General features: G+C 39.0%; 1 protein-coding gene and 1 pseudogene across 1 annotated transcript; both read left to right on the plus strand.

Moving 5' to 3' along the window:
* The first annotated feature begins 2,650 nt into the window (after window positions 1-2,650).
* LOC149813673 (pentatricopeptide repeat-containing protein At5g56310-like) lies at window positions 2,651-3,349 on the plus strand. Its single transcript, XM_089991178.1, has 2 exons — window positions 2,651-3,007; window positions 3,149-3,349. The coding sequence occupies exons 1-2, from the start codon at window positions 2,651-2,653 to the stop codon at window positions 3,347-3,349; spliced, it is 558 nt and encodes a 185-aa protein (XP_089847304.1).
* Window positions 3,350-3,392: 43 nt separating this feature from the next.
* On the plus strand, window positions 3,393-3,911 carry LOC149813674 (pentatricopeptide repeat-containing protein At3g29230 pseudogene; annotated as a pseudogene).
* Window positions 3,912-20,623: the final 16,712 nt, after the last annotated feature.

Here is a 20,623-nt window from a genome sequence, read left to right on the forward strand (position 1 = left end):
ACAATCTAAGGGTCGATTCTTATTAAATCAATCATGTTGAATCTATCTATAAGGTCAGATTTGATCAAAACAACTTGCATCATAAGATTTAAAAGGGATATGAAGATAGGGGATGAGTGAAACCGAACTCGCCCACATTTTATACGACTCAGGCTACCCAGTTCTTGTTGGATCAGGCCAGGCCCAAGCAACAGCTAACCCGTTTAGTGGTTGGGCCAAGCCAGACCTTACTATTACTGAGATGGGTGTGCAATCAATAGCCGAGCCCCACCCATATGGGGCCAGGTACTTGAAAGCCTATTGAACCAGGGAGGGGTGAGCAACAGGCCAGACTTGCCCACTAATGGAGTGGGCAGATCATTCCATTGACCAGGTCAGACCCAGTCAATCCTGGCCTGTCAATTGATGGGCCGGGCCTAGGCCCAGTCTGGTCTGACCTCCATTAGGCATGTGGGCATAATTGGGCTGGGCTGGACCAGGCCAGCCCTGAATATATATATACAAATATATATTATATAGAATTATATATAACCGTATATTATAAATATAATTATATAAACATAAATATGTGCATAAAGATTCACATCCCCACCACACACACACAGATATATATATATATATATATATATATATATATATATATATATATATATATATATATATATATATATATATATATATATTGAATGAAATATTTTATCAAATTTTTTGTTTTTGTTTTTCTGACTGTAGAGATGTGATCTATATGTTTGTTTTTATAAGAATCAGTTATTGGAAGATTTGATTCCGCTGCATGGATAGGTTTTTATAAGGTTTCAAAAATTAATGCTCTATAATTTTTATAAATTTTTGAGGTTCGCAATACCATTTTTTCCATCTAAAATGCATGATCCAAATGTTGCTTTTTAATAAATCAATCATGCTGAATACATTCCCCAAAAAACACCAAAAAACTGATAAAATATTGCACTTGTGATCTTCAGCCGATGACAGAAACTCAATTTGAAGAAATCTGCTCTCACTCATTAGAAATTTGCTCTCACTCAATTTGAAGAAATTTGCTCTCACTCATGCTGAATATATGAGTAATGTGTTTTTTAGTTCTCTTTTTTCGTTAGCTTTGTTAGGCTCCTTCAAAAATTGTAGTTTTAAGAATTTTTTCTCACGTCTAACACCATAGATGTGATTAATAGGTTTTGTTTAGTGGGAACAGATTTTTGAATCCCGGAATCTGACCTGTATATAAGTTTTTTCAGTGACCAAAATTAATGGCTATGAAGGTACCAATTTTTTTAGGCTCATAAAAATATGTTTTTTTGTTATAAAAAAACATGATTCAAAAATCAATTTCCACTAAATCGCGCATGCTAAACACATCTAACGGTTCAGATCTATCACAAAATACTTAAAACCTAAGGACCGAATGGGGCGGAACGAGAAATGAGCCTAATATATATATATATATATATATATATATATATATATATATATATATATATATATATATATAAGCATAAAAAAGAGTGTAAATAATCTTAAAAAATATGAAAAAAGTGAGTTTTATCGCATTCATTATCATTAATATCGCAATAAATTCATGATATTTTCAAAATATTGCTCATATTTGCCACTGTGCTTTGCATAGCCTGCAATAATTTCTTATTGATTATAAATGTGGCAGCAGAAATTGTCGACGGCTTATTTTGTAATTAAACGTGAAACAGTTTTGTGACTGGCTACCATTACATTAGAGATGCGTTTAAAAATGTCTCCCCTGGCAAATGCAGCTTCCACGTTTGATTTGTTTTTGTTGCTTTGTGCATTTAAAGCTCTTTTATTTTTTTAATTATTTTAGGAAAACATCGTTTTTCATGAGCAGCACGAAATGGAAGGAAAATATTTGCTACCCTCTTGAGGAAGCAATGACTCACCTCTGAAAGGTATGGACACACCCATAAGTCAGTAGGGTTTGATCTGGTGCGCCTTCATCTCAGCACCCTCACAACCACCCAGCTAGCCACGTGAGCTACCCTACGGTGATCTCGCTTTTGATGATGAAGAACCCTTGCCCCAAGCGAGGTATGGCCCCACGACCAGCCTGCCTTAGTGGCCTACCTCTCTGAAAGCAAGCTAAGGACACACCCATACGTCGGTGGGATTTGATCTGGTGCCTTCATCTCAATACCGTCAAAACAACCCGGCTGGCCACGCGGGAGACCCAGTGGTGGTCTCTTGTGTACGGAGTTCTCTTCTGTTGCATATTCTTCCATACCAAGGCGACCATGATTGGTCCAACGCAAGTCTACGGGCATCATGTGTTGGGACGTTGCAAGTTCAAAACCCAACTGGTAGGGGTCTGCCTAAACCCAGCTTGCCTTTCAAAAACTATCCAAAGCCTGTAAAACCATGTCAGAACTGAAACAAATGCTTGCTCTAATCATCCAAAGAGGCATTGCACACCACCCTTCTTCTCTATCCAACCTCTGGTCATTCTCTGCTACCTCTGTCCAGCGTGACTTAGAATTGGCCTCTCTGGTCTTTGCTCAAGTACAAAACCTAACTACATTCTCATATAATGCAATGATTAGAGGATATTCCATCCAATGATGGTTCTCGTGCCCAAGAAAGAGCTCTTCTTTTATACGTAAAAATGAAGATAGAAGGAACCAAAACTGATAACTATACCTACCCATTTGTTCTCAAGGCTTGTTCTTTCCTCCTAGCTCTAGAATTCGGTAGATCGGTACATGGGCAGCTTCTGAATTGTGGGTATCACTCGGATTTGTACATACAGAGTGGTCTCGTTAGGTTCTATGCTGATTGTGGGATGATCGAGTCTGCAAGTCAAATGTTTGATGAAATTCTTCAAAGAGATGTAGTCCTGTGGAACTCGATTATTGGTGTGTATGCGAAGTCTGGGGTCTTGGGCGTGGCTCGGAAGCTGTTCGATGAGATGCCTGAAAGAAATTCTGCTGGTTACAATGCTATGATTGGTGGATATGTGAAGGTTGGTGATGTTGAAAATGCGAGGAAATTGTTCGAAGAAATGCCTCAACACGATGTCGTGTCGTGGAACACCATGATTGTCGGTTATGCAAGATGAGGATTTGTGAATGAGGCTTGCTGATTGTTTGATGGGATGCCTCAGAGGAACCTATCTTCTTGGAGTGGTATGATAGCAGTATTGGTGCAGAGCAGTAGGTTTGAAGAAGCCTCAGAGCTCTTTGTCAAGATGCAGGTTGAGAGAGTCAAGCCCAATCAAGCTGTGCTCGTTGTTGCACTGTCATCTTGTGCACATTTTGGAGCTCTTGAGCAAGGGATGTGGATTTTTGCATTCACTGAGAGGTGAAGGCTCCATGTGGATGACATGCTAGGTGCAACTCTTATTAGATATGTACTCTAAATGTGGTCTCCTTGAAGGTGCTAATTTTGTGTTCCGCAAGACAATTGAAAAGGATGTTTGCTCATGGAGTGTTATGATATGTGGGTTTTCCATGCACGGGCACTGTGAGGAAGCAATTAAGCTCTTAGACCAAATCCAGAGGAAAGGGGTTAAGCCTAACAAGATTACATTTGTGTCAATATTGTCTGCATGTTCTCATGCAGGCTTTGTTGATAAGGGAATAAAGATTTTTGACAGCATGAAGAGTGTTCATAAAATTGAGCCTTGTGTTGGGCACTATACATGTATGGTCGATATTCTGAGCCGGGCTGGCTATCTAGAGCAGGCTCTGGATTTTGTGAGGACAATGCCTGTGGTGCCTGATACTTTTGTCTGGGGAGCTCTATTGAATGGTTTCATGATTCATGGAAGCCACCATTTGTTGAGTGAGAAAGTTGCAGAGGAGCTGGCAAAATTAAAACCCGACTGGCACTTATGTGCTTATGTCGAATATATACGCATCAATTGACCAATGGGATGATGTCATGAGATTGAGGGGATTGATGATAGACCAAGGAGTGCAAAAGAATCCTGGCTGTAGTTTGATTGAGGTGGATGGGGTTGTACATGAGTTTTTTGTTGGGGAAATATCATATCCACAATGTAATGAAATGTATGTAATGTTAAATATATTAAAAAGAATGACGAAGATGGAAGACTTTGCACACTGAGTTCTTGTTTTGCTTTTCTCAACTCTTTTTTTCTCCATGCGCCAAGAAAGTCCATTCATCCATGAGTAGCCATGGTTTTCCTCCTCTCTTTCTTGGCTCCTTTTATTACTTATTGCTCAATAAAACACCCCTCACAGAGCCTTTATTTCCAAAACCCATTCACAGTGGTTTTTCCCAAGATGACAATCCTCCAAAAGCTCTGAAGTAGCACATAGGTTCCACCTGTATTACCCGTTCAATCTACACTCAGAACACATTGAACATTGTGAGCTTATGAAATCAAGGAACTGTGTGCTTCCATTTGCATACACCAAATCAAACAAGATGTCCCTTTACAGCATACAAGCCAAAGTAAAAAAAGGCTGCATGGTGCAACTTTTTTATCTTGCTTGGCCTAGTTGAAATTTTAATTAATTCTGTCAGCACCATAACATAATGATCCTTTTTTTTAAATAGGCAAGCTGGGGTTAGGCAGACCCCACCAGTTATACGACCATACCATTGGGATTTGAACCTGCAACGTCCCAAACACAAGGTGACGTGCACTCATTTCTCCTATCAAACAAGCAAAGGCCCCATTGGTCATAACATAATGATCCTGATCGTGTATTTTAGCTTTGTGAGTTGTACCTGGGATCAGCTGCTTCTGTTAAACACTCGGGAGACCAATTTCCCAAGTCATACTGTTTGTGGAAGTTGCCAGTAAAAATAGATACATAGCTAAACAGTATAACTGCAGAAGAGATACAACCCATTTTGGGCGTGTTTGGATCTGCAGTAAAAGAATTTTCCTACAAATTGTCGATGCACCTCACTTTGTACAGAATTCTCTTTATGCTGCCATGTTTGGTAGCGAGAAGATTTCTCATAGCAAAATTGGAAGTTCATGTAAAAATATTTCATATTGAAAGTATGAGAGGAACAATTGGGGAAAACTTCACCACTGTTTCTCCACCTCTTTAGGTGGAGCAAATTTTCACATGCACTGATGAAAATACAAAATGGTGAAAATTTTCACTTTCTAAGAAAACTTGAGAAGATTTCATTTTTCACATCTCTCTGATTTTTTTTTGTTTTTTCCACATCCGAACACCTTCATGCGGTGGAAAAAAAACATGTTCAATGGTTAAACTAATTAAGAGTAATTTGAGAACCCTCTTTTTCACTTATTAGTACATGTTTGGATGTGGAAAATTGATTCCTATGAAATGAAGACTTGCAGCATGGGAAAACAACACTCGCTTTGCCATCCCAACTGGGAAAATTTTGATGAATGTGAGAGCCATTTTTAAGGAACTCAAATTCCTTGTTTGAAATAGGGAGTAGAATTTCTTTGTGGAGGAAAAAGGAATTTTATCTGCCATTTTCTGCATCAAATCGTCTCCTCAAAATTTCAAATAAGAGTCTAGAAAACGTTTTCTTCTGAATCCAAACACCCCTTAATAAGTTAATATGCTTTCCTCTGTAGTTACAAATAAAAAACCTCAGGTAGGTTCCATTCAAAAGGCAACCTTTTGACTGTAGGGGAACCTTAACAGGTTAAGGAATCTCCAACCCCTCAATCCATGTGGAGAAAGAACCACAATACACTCCAAATTTGTAAAAGAATCAAATATCTACTCAAATCTTTTTCTCCACAAACTGAAACTGGTATGTTTAAATCATAACCATTAAGGGCATTCTTGCACGGAACAAGAAAACAACATGACTGGTTTTGGGCATTTTAGTCCAAACATACATTAAATGGCTTGTAATATCCTTTACTCAACTATTTTGGGAAAAAGAAGACCATGCTATAACAGTTTTGGTGGAAAGATAAGAATAGATATTAGTTTGTGGTGTCGTGTTCCAGGGTCCAAGATCTCTCTCTCTCTCTCTCTCTCTCTCTCTCTCTCTCTCTATAGCTTTGTTTCTCTTTTTTTATCTTGTTTTTATATGTGGATCCTATCAAAATAATGCAATGGAAATGGTTTATGTAAAAACTATCAGGGGAGGTAAATATGTCAGCTTTCGGTTGGTCTTCTGTGACCAATTTCCTGCTTCAGAAAAGTAGCTGATGCAAGTGGATATGGAATCAGACCTGTGGATCTGACTGGGCATGTGATTGGTTTAGATTCATCATTTTCCTACTGCATTAGGCCTCCATCTGGCGCTGAAATACCAAAACTAATCTCGGGTAGGGTGTGCTGCAAAACCTACTGGTGTGTATAGAGTCTTGGTTGCTATCTAGGTCCCAGAGGGTAGCCCCAAAACAGCCTAGCAATATCTTTAATCATCATAAAGGTAAAGTAGTTCGTGTAACTTTATTTCTCTTCGTCTTTACCACCTAAACGATAAATCTTGGGATGGAAAATTTGAAAACAAGGATTCCAAGATTCACATACAAGGAAAGTAGACCATACCCATGTCAAAAATAGATAGGTTTTATTTCTTTGGGTTCTTTTGCATAGAAATTAACTCCCATTAATTTCATGGAGTCTCTCTCTCTCTCTCTCTCTCTCTCTCTCTCTCTCTCTCTCTCTCTCTCTCTCTCTTCAGCTAAAATTGTGACTACAAGAATGCTATAAGACAGCTCCTGAACAAGCTCGCCTCAAGTTTAATCAATATGCTCATTCACCTCTAGCAGCTAAAAGTTGGCCATTGTTGATCATTTTTTCATAACTTTAACAATTCTAAATTTACATATTGAATACCTTTACTAGCTCCTATCATATTTATCTTTGGATGCCTCAGACCAAATCAAACAATTTGCCTATTGAACCTCATGAAACAAATTAAGGTTGTTTGGATACCTTATCCATATTCATAGCCTGATAGGTATATGTAGTGATGTCAATGGATCGGATATATCCATATCCAACCTGTTTCTGAATATTAGTTGGATTTGGTTAAGAAAACTGAATTTGATTAGTAATCGCTTTTGAATTAGGTTTAAGACATCATTATCAAATCCAACGTATATCTGAATCCAATTCAATGTATTTTATCGGATTTGGTATTAGCTTTTTTTCATCCAAATATGAATCAAAATCCGATTAACCAATATTAATCGAATTTGGTGTTGCTTACATCTGACCTGAATCTGAACCATTTACATCCATAGATATATGTCACCCAGAGGTGGATACATTGAGACAATGCAGATGCCAGAAATATTGGCTGCATAAAAAAGACAAGAAGACAACCATATATTTAAGTATTTTTTATTCAAGGAAATCAGATCTCATACCCTGACACATCTAAACCTGGGAAAACTGGACCGAAGTAAATGGACCCGATATCATCATGCCCCCACCCAACCACAATAAATGGTTGCAGCAGGTAGTGAAATTGTAGGAATATCCAGTCTGATGGGTCAGGCCCGGTTGGGTATGGATCAGTCTGTCTGTAGTCCCGCAGAATGGGTCTGATGTGGATCCGTGTTTGGTGGCCTGTTCAAGTTCGCTCATTTAGGCCATACCCGAGCTCGAGTTTGAGCTGGACTGTGACCAACTGAGCTGAGCCGATCTTATTTAATGATTTTTTTTTTATTGAACATACTACACTAGGAATCAAACACCCAACCACCTCCTTCCCAATTACATACTCCAACAAGCTGTATTACCTGTTATAAAAAATGCACATAATATATACATTTTACTTATTTAACAAGCCATCTTTCCCTGGTTGATTTCCATTGGGTGTCTTTTCTGAGCTAGGGCACTGATCGCCTGGGGTTTACTACTGTGAGAGAGAGAGAGAGAGAGTGAGTGAAGAAGGGTGTAACCAAGGTTGTTAAATGCGATGAGGCGAAGCGAGGCATTGAGCCTGCGCTTCGCCTCTGAGGCGTACGCCTCTCACAACATGAGATGATTTCAATATTTTTAATATATGTTTATTTTTTACACTTCTTCGTTTTTTTTTTTCCTCGTAGGGTATGGGCCGATAAAATATTGAAGCGTACGCCTACCTGATTTCAATATTTTTAATATATGTTTATTTTTTATACAGTACCTGATTTCAATATTTACCTTAGGCGCATCACTGCAATGCCTCAGTACCTTCAGCGTGCGCTTCGCCTCTGAAGCGTACGCTTCAGGTACTGAGGCGTACGCCTCTCACAACACTGTAACTGTGGTATAAGCACGTGCCATTGATCGCGTGTGTGATGAACGGCTCACATGCACTAATTTTGTGTCAAAATGGCCCCTTGTGACTGCCACTAAATAATCCTTTTTGTAATACCCCAGCTTAACAAGGAGAGAAGGACAAGCTGCGAAGATGGGTCTACTAAGCAAACCCACATCCGACACCGGCCATTTTAAGGTAACCAAGTAAAAAACATCAGTCACTCAATCTGCCGTCGTCGAATATTCTAGCATTTCGCTCCCGCCACACCGTAGTGACAAAAGTTTAAAACGGCAAAATATCGTTTTCCAAAAACTGGTTAGAATTTGAAAAAATTTCACATTTTTTTGGCAATAAAAAATAAATTAGAAAATATAAAAATTATTTTTTATAAAAATTAATTAAAAATAAAAACACAGTTTTTTTTTCACAATAAATCGCCGTTTAAAATGTAAATATCACATTTAAATTGCGGTATGTATGGCTTTTTATAAATCTTGCAATATTTTGAAAATCTTGCAAGGAATTATCATTTTAAACTTTAAGGCAATTTCTCGTGATATTATCACGGGGTTTTTCATAAATCTTGCGATATTTGTCACTATGCGCCACCAAGCAGTCATCAACCAGCACCTCCAGACGAACTACCAGTACCAGCTCGTCCTAAGAGGTAAGTCCTGTTAATCGGCAGGTCCCTAGCAAAATGATTCTCTATCTTGGCAGGCATCTTATAAACATACATGTAGTGGGAAGGAATGGTTAGCACAATGAACTTAATCAATGTCAATCTACCAGCCCGGGATAGATACTTACCTCGCCAAGACTGTAACCTTGGACTCTACATGATCCACGACGGGCGACCCGTGCCGCGCACGAACCAGGCAAGAGTCAAGAGTCCGGCACTCGATTTGTGACTACGATGCATGCGTATGTGTAATTTATGAATGTGTGTCTAAATCCTAAAAGCGTCCAACATGTATATAAAGCACGCCCACACTCCGTATCTTAATGAGTTTGGTGATCCCAAAACCTGATGGGTCCGGTCTTATCGAGTCAAGGCGGACGGATAACTGCACCTTGCACCTAAAGATGGTCAACATTTACTGAGGCCAGAAAACTAGGCTAGTTCTATTTGAGGCCATAGGAACTTGACCCTGGTCAAAGCACTTGGGTTGTGGTGGGACTGACCCAAGATCAATACATGTGCTCCACAACTCCAAACCCTCTGATGGACATGCTCACTGAAACCTAGCCAATTAGTCAGCTGGGTCATACTCAGACCCAGGGCTGTCTGATGGGTCAGGTTTGACATGGACCTAGCTAACCCATACCAAACCCTATAGGGTTAAGATTTGGTGATAAAGAAGGAGGTTCAATTAGAAACCAGGTCGGACCCAAAGGATCTGATCAGTATATGGATATGGAGCCTGAGTATGGTTTGTGAAATTTCATACTAGACCTGAGTCTCACCCAAGTTCTGGTTAAGACCTAAGTTTTTTTAAATATAAAAATGAAAAAAAAAGTATTATTTTCCCCGGAATGGATCAAGTCTGGTTCATGTATTCTTATGGCTGACCGGATCAAACTTGGATCCGGACCAGATACCAGCATCTTAAAGTCATATCTAAGTTCGGAATCATCTGGATCCGAACCAGATCCGACCCGTTGTCGCCCCTGCTCGGACCTCCCCCATGGCACCAAAATATCCGAGTACCTACCCGTCTTTATTAACAAAGCTGGGGTGCATTCCGTAATCTACCAAATGGCCTCTTCATGCCCTAGTGGCATTTTCGATATTTTTCACATGTCTCATGGCGTTCTCGAATCTCTATCCCTATATATACCCCGACTCCCATCCCCTTCGTTTCCTCCCTTCCCATTTAATTTGTGCCTTCTCTCTCTCTCTCTCTCTCTCTCTCTCTCTCTCTCTCCGGCGGACACGCGCATCGCCGTTGATTATTTTCCGGCATCATATTCGCCGTTTTTCGGCTGAATCTACCGGAAAATCTGGCGCCCACCGCCGGATCCATGTCCCTGTCGCTGCCTCCCCTCTTTCTTTGAGCTCTCTTTTTTTTCATCCTATTTTTTTTTTCTTTTTTTCTTTCTTTTTCTTTCCCCCCATCCCCGCTTCTCTCTCTCTCTCCTTTACCCTTTAACGGGTGATTGGTACTACTGCTGACGTGGCAAGCACGCCCCTACGATGTCAAACGACCGCCACGTTGATTTGAGGGCGTCAAAGAGGAGGAAATTGGAGGGGATTGACGCCCAGACCTCCAAGGGTGCCCAGCCGAGCCAGCCGACTCCCAAGCCGAATACGCCGCCGACTAACCACCTCCTGGCTAGCTACCTGGCCCACGAGTTTCTCTCCCGCGGGTCCCTCCTCGGCCGCAGGTTCGACGCCCCGACCCGGGAAGGAATAGCCGAGCCGAAACCCGTCTCCGCAGCCGATCGAGACTCGACCGAAGCTGCCGCGCTGGGCGCCCGCCAGGCCTACGCCGACGTGTCCGCCCTCCTCAAGGACGACGGCGTCCATCTTCCGGGTATCGTCAATCCGAGTCAGCTCGCCAGGTGGATCGGAATGTGACAAGGTGGACGTGCACGTGGCTGTGGGGGGGCCACGTGACCATGGTAGAGCTCGGGATGCTGAACATGATGATGATGATGATGTCCTGATATTGTTGTTGTCGATTATTGTGATGATGACGATGGTGTCGAATATTAGGACCCATTTTCGATGGTCATTAATTCACAGACAATTCGGTTTGGCTACAGTTTTGCCCGCTCTCCATGTACGAACGTCCGATTCGGGTACAGGCGTCTCGGGTACCGATTCGCCTGTCAACGTGACCGATCTCAAATTCTCCGACCCAAGCGGCTTTCCATACTGCTGGTGCTCTCCCCAGGTTGATCGAATCGGGATGGATCAGGACACGTACGAGAATTGCGTGGAACGTCTCTATACGACGACGGGTCTTGACCGTCTCGACTCGAATGCAGGAGGCTCGGGGTCGGAGAGAATCGGGACATACTCGATGGTTTTGGTATATCCTAGTTAATTTATTTAGTTTCTTTTTTCCCGAGCCTTACTAGAAACCCGAGTCTTTGGGATCCCATGCACGACTACGAGTCGGTTGTGAGTCCTTAACTGTGTCTTTATGGTTGCATGCGCATCTGCGTGCATTCGTAAGTTTCCCTCTTTTATTGGTAACGTTACTGATAATTAAATGCTTTTCTGCTAGTAACAGCATGCATGCTTTCATGGATTCAACCCGAAACGATCTTCATTTCTTGGGTTTTTTCATCGCAATTGTTTCCTAGTGATTTTGACTGTAGTTTCCTACTGCACAAAAACAATATAGATCATCTCAATATGGTACAATTTTCTTTTGATTTTTAGTATATCATGTTATACGTTGGCTGGTGCTGGAAATATAATGTAGAACTCGTGATTGTACAATCTTCTTTTTCCTTCAAAAAAAATTGTACATTGTTCTTTTGATTTTGAGTTATACTATCGTCGTATAGGTTCACTGGGGCAGGAAATACAATATAGATCGTAATTTTCACAGTTTTCTTTAGATGTAATTGTTAGATAAATGGCATGTGGGTGAAATATGTAGAGAGAGAGAGAGAGAGAGAGAGAGAGAGAGAGAGAGAGAGAGAGAGTATGGTGAGCAGATTAAAGGAACAAATATATTTTCTTCATTAAATATGGAGGAAGAAGGATTGATGCATTTTTTTTTTCAGGAAATAGATTTCGAGGGCAATTGGGACGATTTGGAGCAAGAATAAAGGGGTGCTGGGGGGGATGGCTACATGTGCATGCACGAGTGTGTCGATGTGCATGGTAGCATCAGGGAAGACATGTCAACGCTAAATTGGTTGCGCATGTGAATATGTTTCCCTAAGTTTGCTTTCATCCATGTAACTAGGGAACTCCTACATGGTCACATGGAAATTGGAAACTACACCTTTCATCACATGCAGGCGATGCTTGACCCCTAGAGGAATGACCTCATGCATGTATTGTTGGATTTTGAATCGTATGGATTCAACCTGAACGTGACTAATTGAGACATATGGATGGGAAAGGCTCTTGGGTTTTGGGGTTAAAGGTCCATGTATGCCCATTATGGACCTCTCATTATGTACTTCCTCTTCCTATAAATAAGAGACCCGTAGTAGTGTGATGAGGACTACCTATGTGTTATAGGTCTATTTTGGGGAGTTTAAGGGTCTTGCTCACCTCTTGACATTTTGACCTAGGCTTATTGAAGGTGTCAATTGGCTGAGGAGAACGCGCCGACCACCCACCTTCATCGAAATGTCGTTCGGATCGTCCATGGTGACATCTGGTAAGTAGCTCTTCTTGTTCCATTTTTTGTCAATATTGAGTTATGGACCCACATCACGCATTTGCTGCGCATGTTTGGGGTGTTGGTACGTTGGCGTTCATGCAACGCTCTTCGAAAAATTTTGTTGACATCATTCACCCTCGTCGGACTCCTGTTTAGTTTCGGGAAGTTGGCGGCGGGGGAAGAGCAGTGGCGGAGCCAGAACTTTTTTGTTGGGTGGGCAGACTTCGGGTGGTGATCATCGACCTCTGTCGGTGGCGCAGTGGCACGAAGCTTCCATGGTGGTGAAGATCATGCATCGAGATCGAAAGCCTGTTTCGGTAGTTGAGCCACCTCCTTCTCGGTGGTGATCCAGCAGGAAGCCGAAGGTCTTCCAACTGAGGTGCCGCCTCAGCTCTCTCTCGGAGGGGACGGTCCTCGCCACAGCATCGAGGCATAGCAACTCTGTATCGCAGGGAGGTGTGATCTCCACTCCTGCACGACCCTGCTCTGATCTTCTTCGACAAGCATTCGCAAGGAAAAAATGCAACCTCCAAATCGTGGGGAATGAAGAAGAAAACCCGTGTCTATCATATTTCAACTCGGTTTCTAATTCTGGGGTGGGCGATCGCCCACCCCTGGCTCTGCCACTAGGGAAGAGGTGTTGACCGATGACCCACTGTCTGCGGGTCAACAACAATAGTTGTTGTTTTCCCGTAGAGGCTGGCGGTGGTAGACGCCGGCGAGTTGGGTTGGTGAAATTCGGGTTTCATCCAGGTTTTTTTGGAGCTCCCGCAAGGAGACCCCCTCGCCACCATAAGTTGGTTTCTGCAAACGGATTAGGCCCCGTCGGACGGTGGCTAGCCACCTAAGGCCAACCATTGTCGATGGCTGCCTGAGGCCAGCTGCCCATGGTGGCTGCAAGCATATGCCAATGATTTTGGTTGTGAACATACATAATCAGCTCTTCCACCCTCTCAGCTGACTGTTGTTGTCGAAGCATGCCTGGACAATGGTGGTCGGTCGTCGTTGGTCGGTCGTCGTCGATGGTTAAGGCCAGACGGGACAACGGTGGATGGCCACTGTCGGTCGATGATTAAGGCCAATTGATAATGGTGGTCACTATCCGGGTTGGATGTAGGTGACAGAGGAGAGGATCCTATCTAGATCCCTTTTCCTCGCTATAACCACTGTCGACAACTGAGGTCGGTGGCGGCTACCGGCAACGAAAAACAGTGGGAAGGGGAGGGGGCATAACCCTCACCCTCAACAGGGATCAAGTTTTACTATAGCAGCTGTAGTAAAACCCGACCGGGGCAGGGACCTGATCCTGGGTTTTAAGTGGATTGGGTCTACGCTTGTCTCGGGGGGACCTGATCCTAGCCCAAAAACCTTAATGGATTTTTAAGTGGATTGGGTATGCATCCGATCCAAACCCAAACCCAAACCCATCGGTGAAACTGGGTGGATCAAGTCTTAACCTAACCCGATAGTTCCCGATTCAAACCTGAACCCATCGGCAGGACCAGGTTGATCGGTTCTAGAACCAATTCTGTTGGACCCGATCCAGACCTAGACCCATCAGTGGGATAAGGTGGATTGGGTTTGCGTCAGACCCTATTAAACCTGGTCTGTGACACGGTCCCATTGGGGATTCTGGGTGGATCGGGTCCGTGCTTGACCCGATTGGACCCAATTTTTAGTTGAACTAGTTTTGGAAGCAATTCGGTTCTTCAGGGGTTCTGGAAACCAGTTTTGGGGTTTATGGAACCGTTCAATAGTTTTTTAGACCAATTTGTGCCTTCTGGGACACATTTGGGGGTTTTCTGACAAGCTTAATAGTTTTCTATGTTGGTTCAAGGTTTTTGTGACCAGTTTAGGGCTTTTAGTGATTGGTTCAAGGCCTTTAAGGATCTGTTTAGGCTGTTTTAAGACCCTAATCTCGGATATAACTCGTAAATGCATGTCTTTATTATTAATCTCATACTTTTGGTGACTAGCATGATACTTGGTTTGTTTCATGTTATTTTAAGTTATCCATGATTATTTAAGAATGAGATTATTAATGTATGCACTATTTTTGTATTATGACATGCTTTACATATACTTACAAAAAAATATTTCAATCAACTCACTCTTAATATCACCAAAGTGACATGAGTGGTGTTGATTGAGAGTTTGTTTTCCGTATATTGTGTATGATTTTATGAAACAATGATTCAACCCAAAGGTAGGTCATTGAGTTCTAAATTTACATAGGGTTCAATAGTAGGTGTGTACACTAGCCTATGAAGCATGTTTATACTCAAAGGTACAATACCAAATTTTCTCTAGTTACATGATCTACTAGTTTTACCAATTGAAGTCAATTTTTTGATAATTGAGAAGGTGAAGCAATTCTGAGTGTTATTGTTTTCACCAAAGTAGAATGATAATGACTCTATTATGCTTGTCTTAGAAAAGGTGAATAATAAAGGGTCTCATATTTACCTTTATAATATGAATCTTGTATGAACAATTATTTAATAATGTTTTTCGTTCTTGCAATATCAGGTTTCTTGATCTTTGATGTTTTTAATAATATCTTCATTTTAGATGGTTCTAATTTTTTGGATTGAAAAAAAAAATAATGTTATTCACTTTAGGATACATGAACCTAGATTTAGCGTGAAAAATTGACAAACCTCCCACTCTTACAGAGCAAAGTATAGTCGATCAGAAGGCTGCCTTTGAGAAGTGGAAGCGCTCAAACAAGCTTAGCCTATTGTTTTTGAAATCTTAAGTGGCTAAGAATATTTGAGGTGTAATTCTTTACTGTAGGCTAATAAAAGAATTTATGAGAGTCATTGAGGCTCAATTCATCGATTCTAATAAAGCTAAAACCAATACTCTCATGTCCAAATTAGTATCTATGGAATATTTTATAGATAGTAACATCTGACAACATATTTGGAAAATGTAAAACATTGCATCTCAGCTGAATGACATGAAGCTCTTCATTTTTAATTTTTTCTTAGTCTATCTTATTTTAATCTTGTTGCCTATATAATACGAACTCTTCAAATCTCTTACAATACACATAATGACGACTGATCTTTTAATGACCTCTTGACCAAGTGTGTAAAACAGAAAGAAAGATTGAAGGGTGAGAAGGTGTAGTGTGCACATATGACTTTTCATCAGGGAAAGCAAAAACCTGAGGCAAAGAGGGGTTCTTTCAAGAAGAAAATCAAGAAGAAGACCTCTATGAAGAGTTATAACTCTTGGGCGAATGTCAAATCTCAGTAGTTGAAGCTCAGACACGAGTTTAAGTGTTTGAGTCTCATGACGATAAGGAGAGCAAAGGAAATCACTTCTTTGTCTAGTCGATATTTGTGGCCTATTTGGTTCAAAAAAGTAAAGTTTGAATGGTGTTTTACACCTGGTGCCCTAAAGTCATCTTGTTTGGGAGCCACCGGCTTGAAAGTTCATTACATGAACTTCATAGAAAGCGTAATAGATATAGACATTGCAGATGGCAAGAAGGAGACTATACGTAAACTATGAAATGGAAGGTCTAGTAACTCGAGCAATTAAGTCTGAGGGATACTTTGTATCTGGTGCCCTAAGGTCGTCTAGTCTGGGAGTCACCGACATAAAGCTCTCTACACATGTCATGAAAACTGGAAATTTGAAATAGTGCTCAATTAAAAAAAATGAAAGAAGTGAAAATTGAAAATCTGAAGAAAAAGAATGAGAGCGCAATGAAAAATTCATTGCTTAGGAGTAATTATAAAAAACTATGCAGAAAACATACAAGTGATGAAAAATAAGCAATAATATGATAGTACTTGATTTTTTGAGCAAAAATCATAGATAATTGCAATTTTCAGAAAAGTGAAAGAAAAGGTTTTTACTGTGGAGGTATAAAAATTTTAAATATGTTATGAGAATGAAAATTACATGAAATACTTGCTTAAACTCATTTCTTAATTGCCTAATGCTTTTTGAAAAAACAAAAATCATGCATAATATAGATGTTTGTAAAGAGAAGGGACATAAGAAGGTGGATTGCCAGATGCATAAAAAATGACTCGAAAATGTAACAAGTCATTCATTTCTCATGAGTGTAATTCAATTTATGTTTTATTATAATAGTTTTTGGATTGATCCTAGTGCTACGGTAAACATTGTCAACTCTTTTTAGGTATTTCTAAACAAAAAGGAATTAACGGAGCATAAAAAAAGAATCTTCTCAAGAAACAAGATACATTCATATGTCAAGAACGTTGTGACCTGCAGAGTTGTTTTGGAGTCTAAATTCATTTTGGATCTCGTTGATGCATTTTATGTTTCATCCTATAGTGAGAACCTAATTTCTATTTCAAAACTTGATAAGTTTGCTTTTGCTTTTAATTTTGAAAACTCTAAGCTTATTATTATTAAAAATTATATTCTTGTTAGTTTTGTATATGTATGTGATGTTTTGTATCGTTTGAAAACCAAACTCCATATTCAAGAATTTTACTTCATTGAGAATATAATGATTGACAAGAAACATAGATTAAAAGATAATCAATCATATTTGTTTTTGCATCGAAAGTTAGGATATATATCGAAAGAGAGAGTCCAAAGACTTGTGAAAAAAAAGATTTTTGGATCCCTTGACTTCACGAATATTAAACCATGTGTTGATTGCATAAAGGCTAACCAGTCCAACACATATAAGAAATATGTTAAACGCAATAATGGAAAATTATATATTGTGCATACAAATGTTTGTGAATTATTTTTCGCGTGTTATACTGGTGAAAAATATTGTCACCTTCATAGATGATTACTCACGATATATATCTACTTGTTATTTGAGAAATCTGAAGTCTTTCAAGTTTTTAAAGACTTCAAGAAAGAAGTAAAGAAATAGACTCGTGAAATTATAAAAACAGTCAAGTTTGATAGAGGTGATGAATATTATAGTCATTTCACTAAGACGGGACAAAAGAAAGTCATTTACACGGTTTCTAAAAGGAAGAAGGCATTGTGCCTTAATAGATCATGCTTGGTAGTGCCTATCAAAGTAGTGTACCTGAAAGAAGAAATTGTACCCTTAAGAAAATGATTTGAGCGATGTTAAATCACCCAAACCTTTCCTTAACCTTGTGGGGTGAAGCTCTCAGGACACCAATGCACATATTAAACAAGGTTCTTACGAATGTTGTCCAAAAGACTTCTTAAGAGTTATGAACTATTAAAAAATATTCTTTGTCATATATGTGCATATAAGGATATCCTACTAAAGCTAAATTGTATAACTCACATATAAAAGTCTTATCATAAAATGACTAGTAAATTTTTCATTAGTTATTCAGAAAGATTAACGGACTTTAGGTTTTATTGTCCATCTTATACACCATAAATAGTATAAACAAATAAATCAAGATTTCTTGAAAATAGTTTTATTAAGATAGATATATCTCAAAGTCTTGCATTTGAGAAATTGCAAGATTCAATTTTCATACCTGTAAAGAAAAAAGGTTCAGTTTTCTCGATTATTGCCCATTTGAATGATGTTAGAAAAAATCCTATCAATGAATATCAATTTTAAGTACAACATATTGTTGATGAGGATATGCAATAACAACAGTATGCAAATGTTCAATTTGAACCACCTATAACACTTGTATGACGGCCCACGATGACCAAGAGATATGTTATTCACCTTAATTATGTGGTGTATTTATAAGAGCCCAACAATTTCATAGATATTGATGATGATCCTTAATCTTTGCAAAAGTCATTGATAGTGATAAATCATTACATTGGATCAATGTCATAAAATAAAAGTTTGTCTCTATGACAAACAATCAAGTATGGTATTTAGTATCTTCACTTGATAGATTCATCCTTGTTGGTTGTAAATGGGTCTTTAAGATCAAAACAGACTCTAAAGTGCAAGTGGAGAGGTACATGACTAGGCTTGTTGTAAAGGGATTCACTTAGATAAAGGTATTGATTATAATGAATCATTTTCTTCTATCTCAACTAAGAAATCATTGAGAATAATCATGACCCACACAACTCATTTTGATTTAGAGTTATATCAAATGGATATGAAAATGACTTTCTTGAATGAAAATCTGAAAGAGGAGGTATATATGCAACAACCTCCTGGTTTCAGTGTAGATAACTCAAATAATTTAGTTTGCAAATTAAAAAAATCAATTTATGAACTTAAACAAGCTTTTTACCAATGGTATAAAAAGCTCAATCAAGTAATTTTTAATTTTGGATTCATTGAAAACATTGTTGATCAGTGTATATACCTTAATGCTAGTGGAAGTAAGTTCATAATTTTGGTTTTGTATGTTGATGATATTCTTCTTACAATTAATTATTTAAGTCCACTACATGAAACAAAAAAAAATCTCTTATTTTGATATAAAGGATATGGGTGAGATCGCCTATGTCCTTAGAATTGAGATCTATTGTGATAGAATTGAGGGTGTACTCGATCTCTCTCTGAAATCTTATATCTTTAAAGTTTTAAAAAGATAGGGGATGAATAATTGCTCTTCTAATTTGGCACTCATAGTCAAAAGAGATAAATTGGGCATAAATGTCCTCAGGATGATAATGAAAATGCGCAGATGACAAGTGTTTTGTGTGCTTCGACAATTGGGAGTTTATAATATACGCAGACCTGCATGTGGCCAAACATCACATTTGTTATTTAGATGCTTGGTAAATATCAGTCTAATCTAGGTATTGTACACTGAAAAGCTACGAAAAAGGTCTTGTGCTATTTTCAAGAAACACCAGACTATATGTTGACCTACAGAAAGGTTGACCAGCTAGAGGTCATTGGATACTCTAATGCAGACTTAAGAGGATATCTCGATAGTAGAAAGTTTAATACTGAATACGTCTTTTTATTGGCAGGTGGTGTCATCTCATGGAGAAGCGGAAAGCACTCTACAATTACAACAAACACTATGGAAGCAAAATTTATTGCTCTGTACGAGACTTCGTTTTAGGACATATAGATAAGAAACTTCATTACGGGTCTTGATATTGTGGACTCTATTGATAGGTCACTAAAAATCTTTTATAATAATGAAGTTGTTGTGTTCTTTTCGAATAACAACAAGAGCTCCACCTAATGTCGACCCATGGAGTTAAAGTTTTTTTTGTTAAAAAATGACTGAGAATCATTTAATGTGTATTGACGCAATCGATACGAAGAAAATTGTTGCAGGTCCTCTTACTAAAGGGCTAGCACTGAGATTATATTTTCAACATGTACTGAGGATGGGTCTATTTGATTCCTTCTAATATATGACAATCTATTATGTTTATATGTGATCATATTTATGAAACTAAATTGATTCTATATGGTTTTGTGCATTGTTGATTTTGTTTAAAGTATCTCTCATTTTAAAAAGAGAATAACGAAATAACAATATTAAAATAACTAGTAGAATGAGTTAGAGACCAACCTATTCATAAATGCATTCTTAACATGATAAACACTTAAAATGAATAATATTATAGTACATAAAAATATCATATAAAAGTATTCATCTCCATGACTCGTGTTATTCATTCTTGTAATACAGAATAACATGTGAACCCATATAGAAATTGAATCAAGATAACAATAATGAACATGGATGAAGTATTGTTTCATGCCAATGGGTCAAGTGGAAGAATATTGGATTTTGAATCGGATCAGATCCAACCTGGGTGTGACCCGTATTGATATGGTCACATCAAAGGACATACATGCGAGAGGCTCTTAGGTTTTGGGGGTTACAGGACAGTTATGAGATCTCATAATTGTCTGTATGCTCATTATGGACCTCTCTCTAGATCTCCCTGTAAATAAGAGCCTCTTAGTAGTGTGATGAAAACTACATATGTGTTATTGGACTCTCAGTGTTTCTAAGGTTCAAGGGTTCTGCTCACCTATCAACATTTTGGCCTGGACTCATCGAGGGCATATAAATCACATTAGAATTTCAAAAAACATCAGAAATCGGATAACCATGTTTCATTTAGAATTGTGTCAATTAAATAGGTTCTCATATATA

This window comes from Nuphar pumila, chromosome 16, assembly GCF_984573655.1.
Source record: "Nuphar pumila chromosome 16, dmNupPumi1.hap1.1, whole genome shotgun sequence".
In the NCBI taxonomy this organism is placed as follows: domain Eukaryota; kingdom Viridiplantae; phylum Streptophyta; class Magnoliopsida; order Nymphaeales; family Nymphaeaceae; genus Nuphar; species Nuphar pumila.

Excerpts from the sequence above, each read along its gene's own strand:
- LOC149813673 (XM_089991178.1), top strand. The coding sequence starts at position 2,651 with ATGAAGATAGAAGGAACCAAAACTGATAACTATACCTACCCATTTGTT. Across the intron at positions 3,008-3,148 it reads TGATTGGTGGATATGTGAAG|AGGAACCTATCTTCTTGGAG; the intron begins GTTGGTGATGTT and ends GGGATGCCTCAG.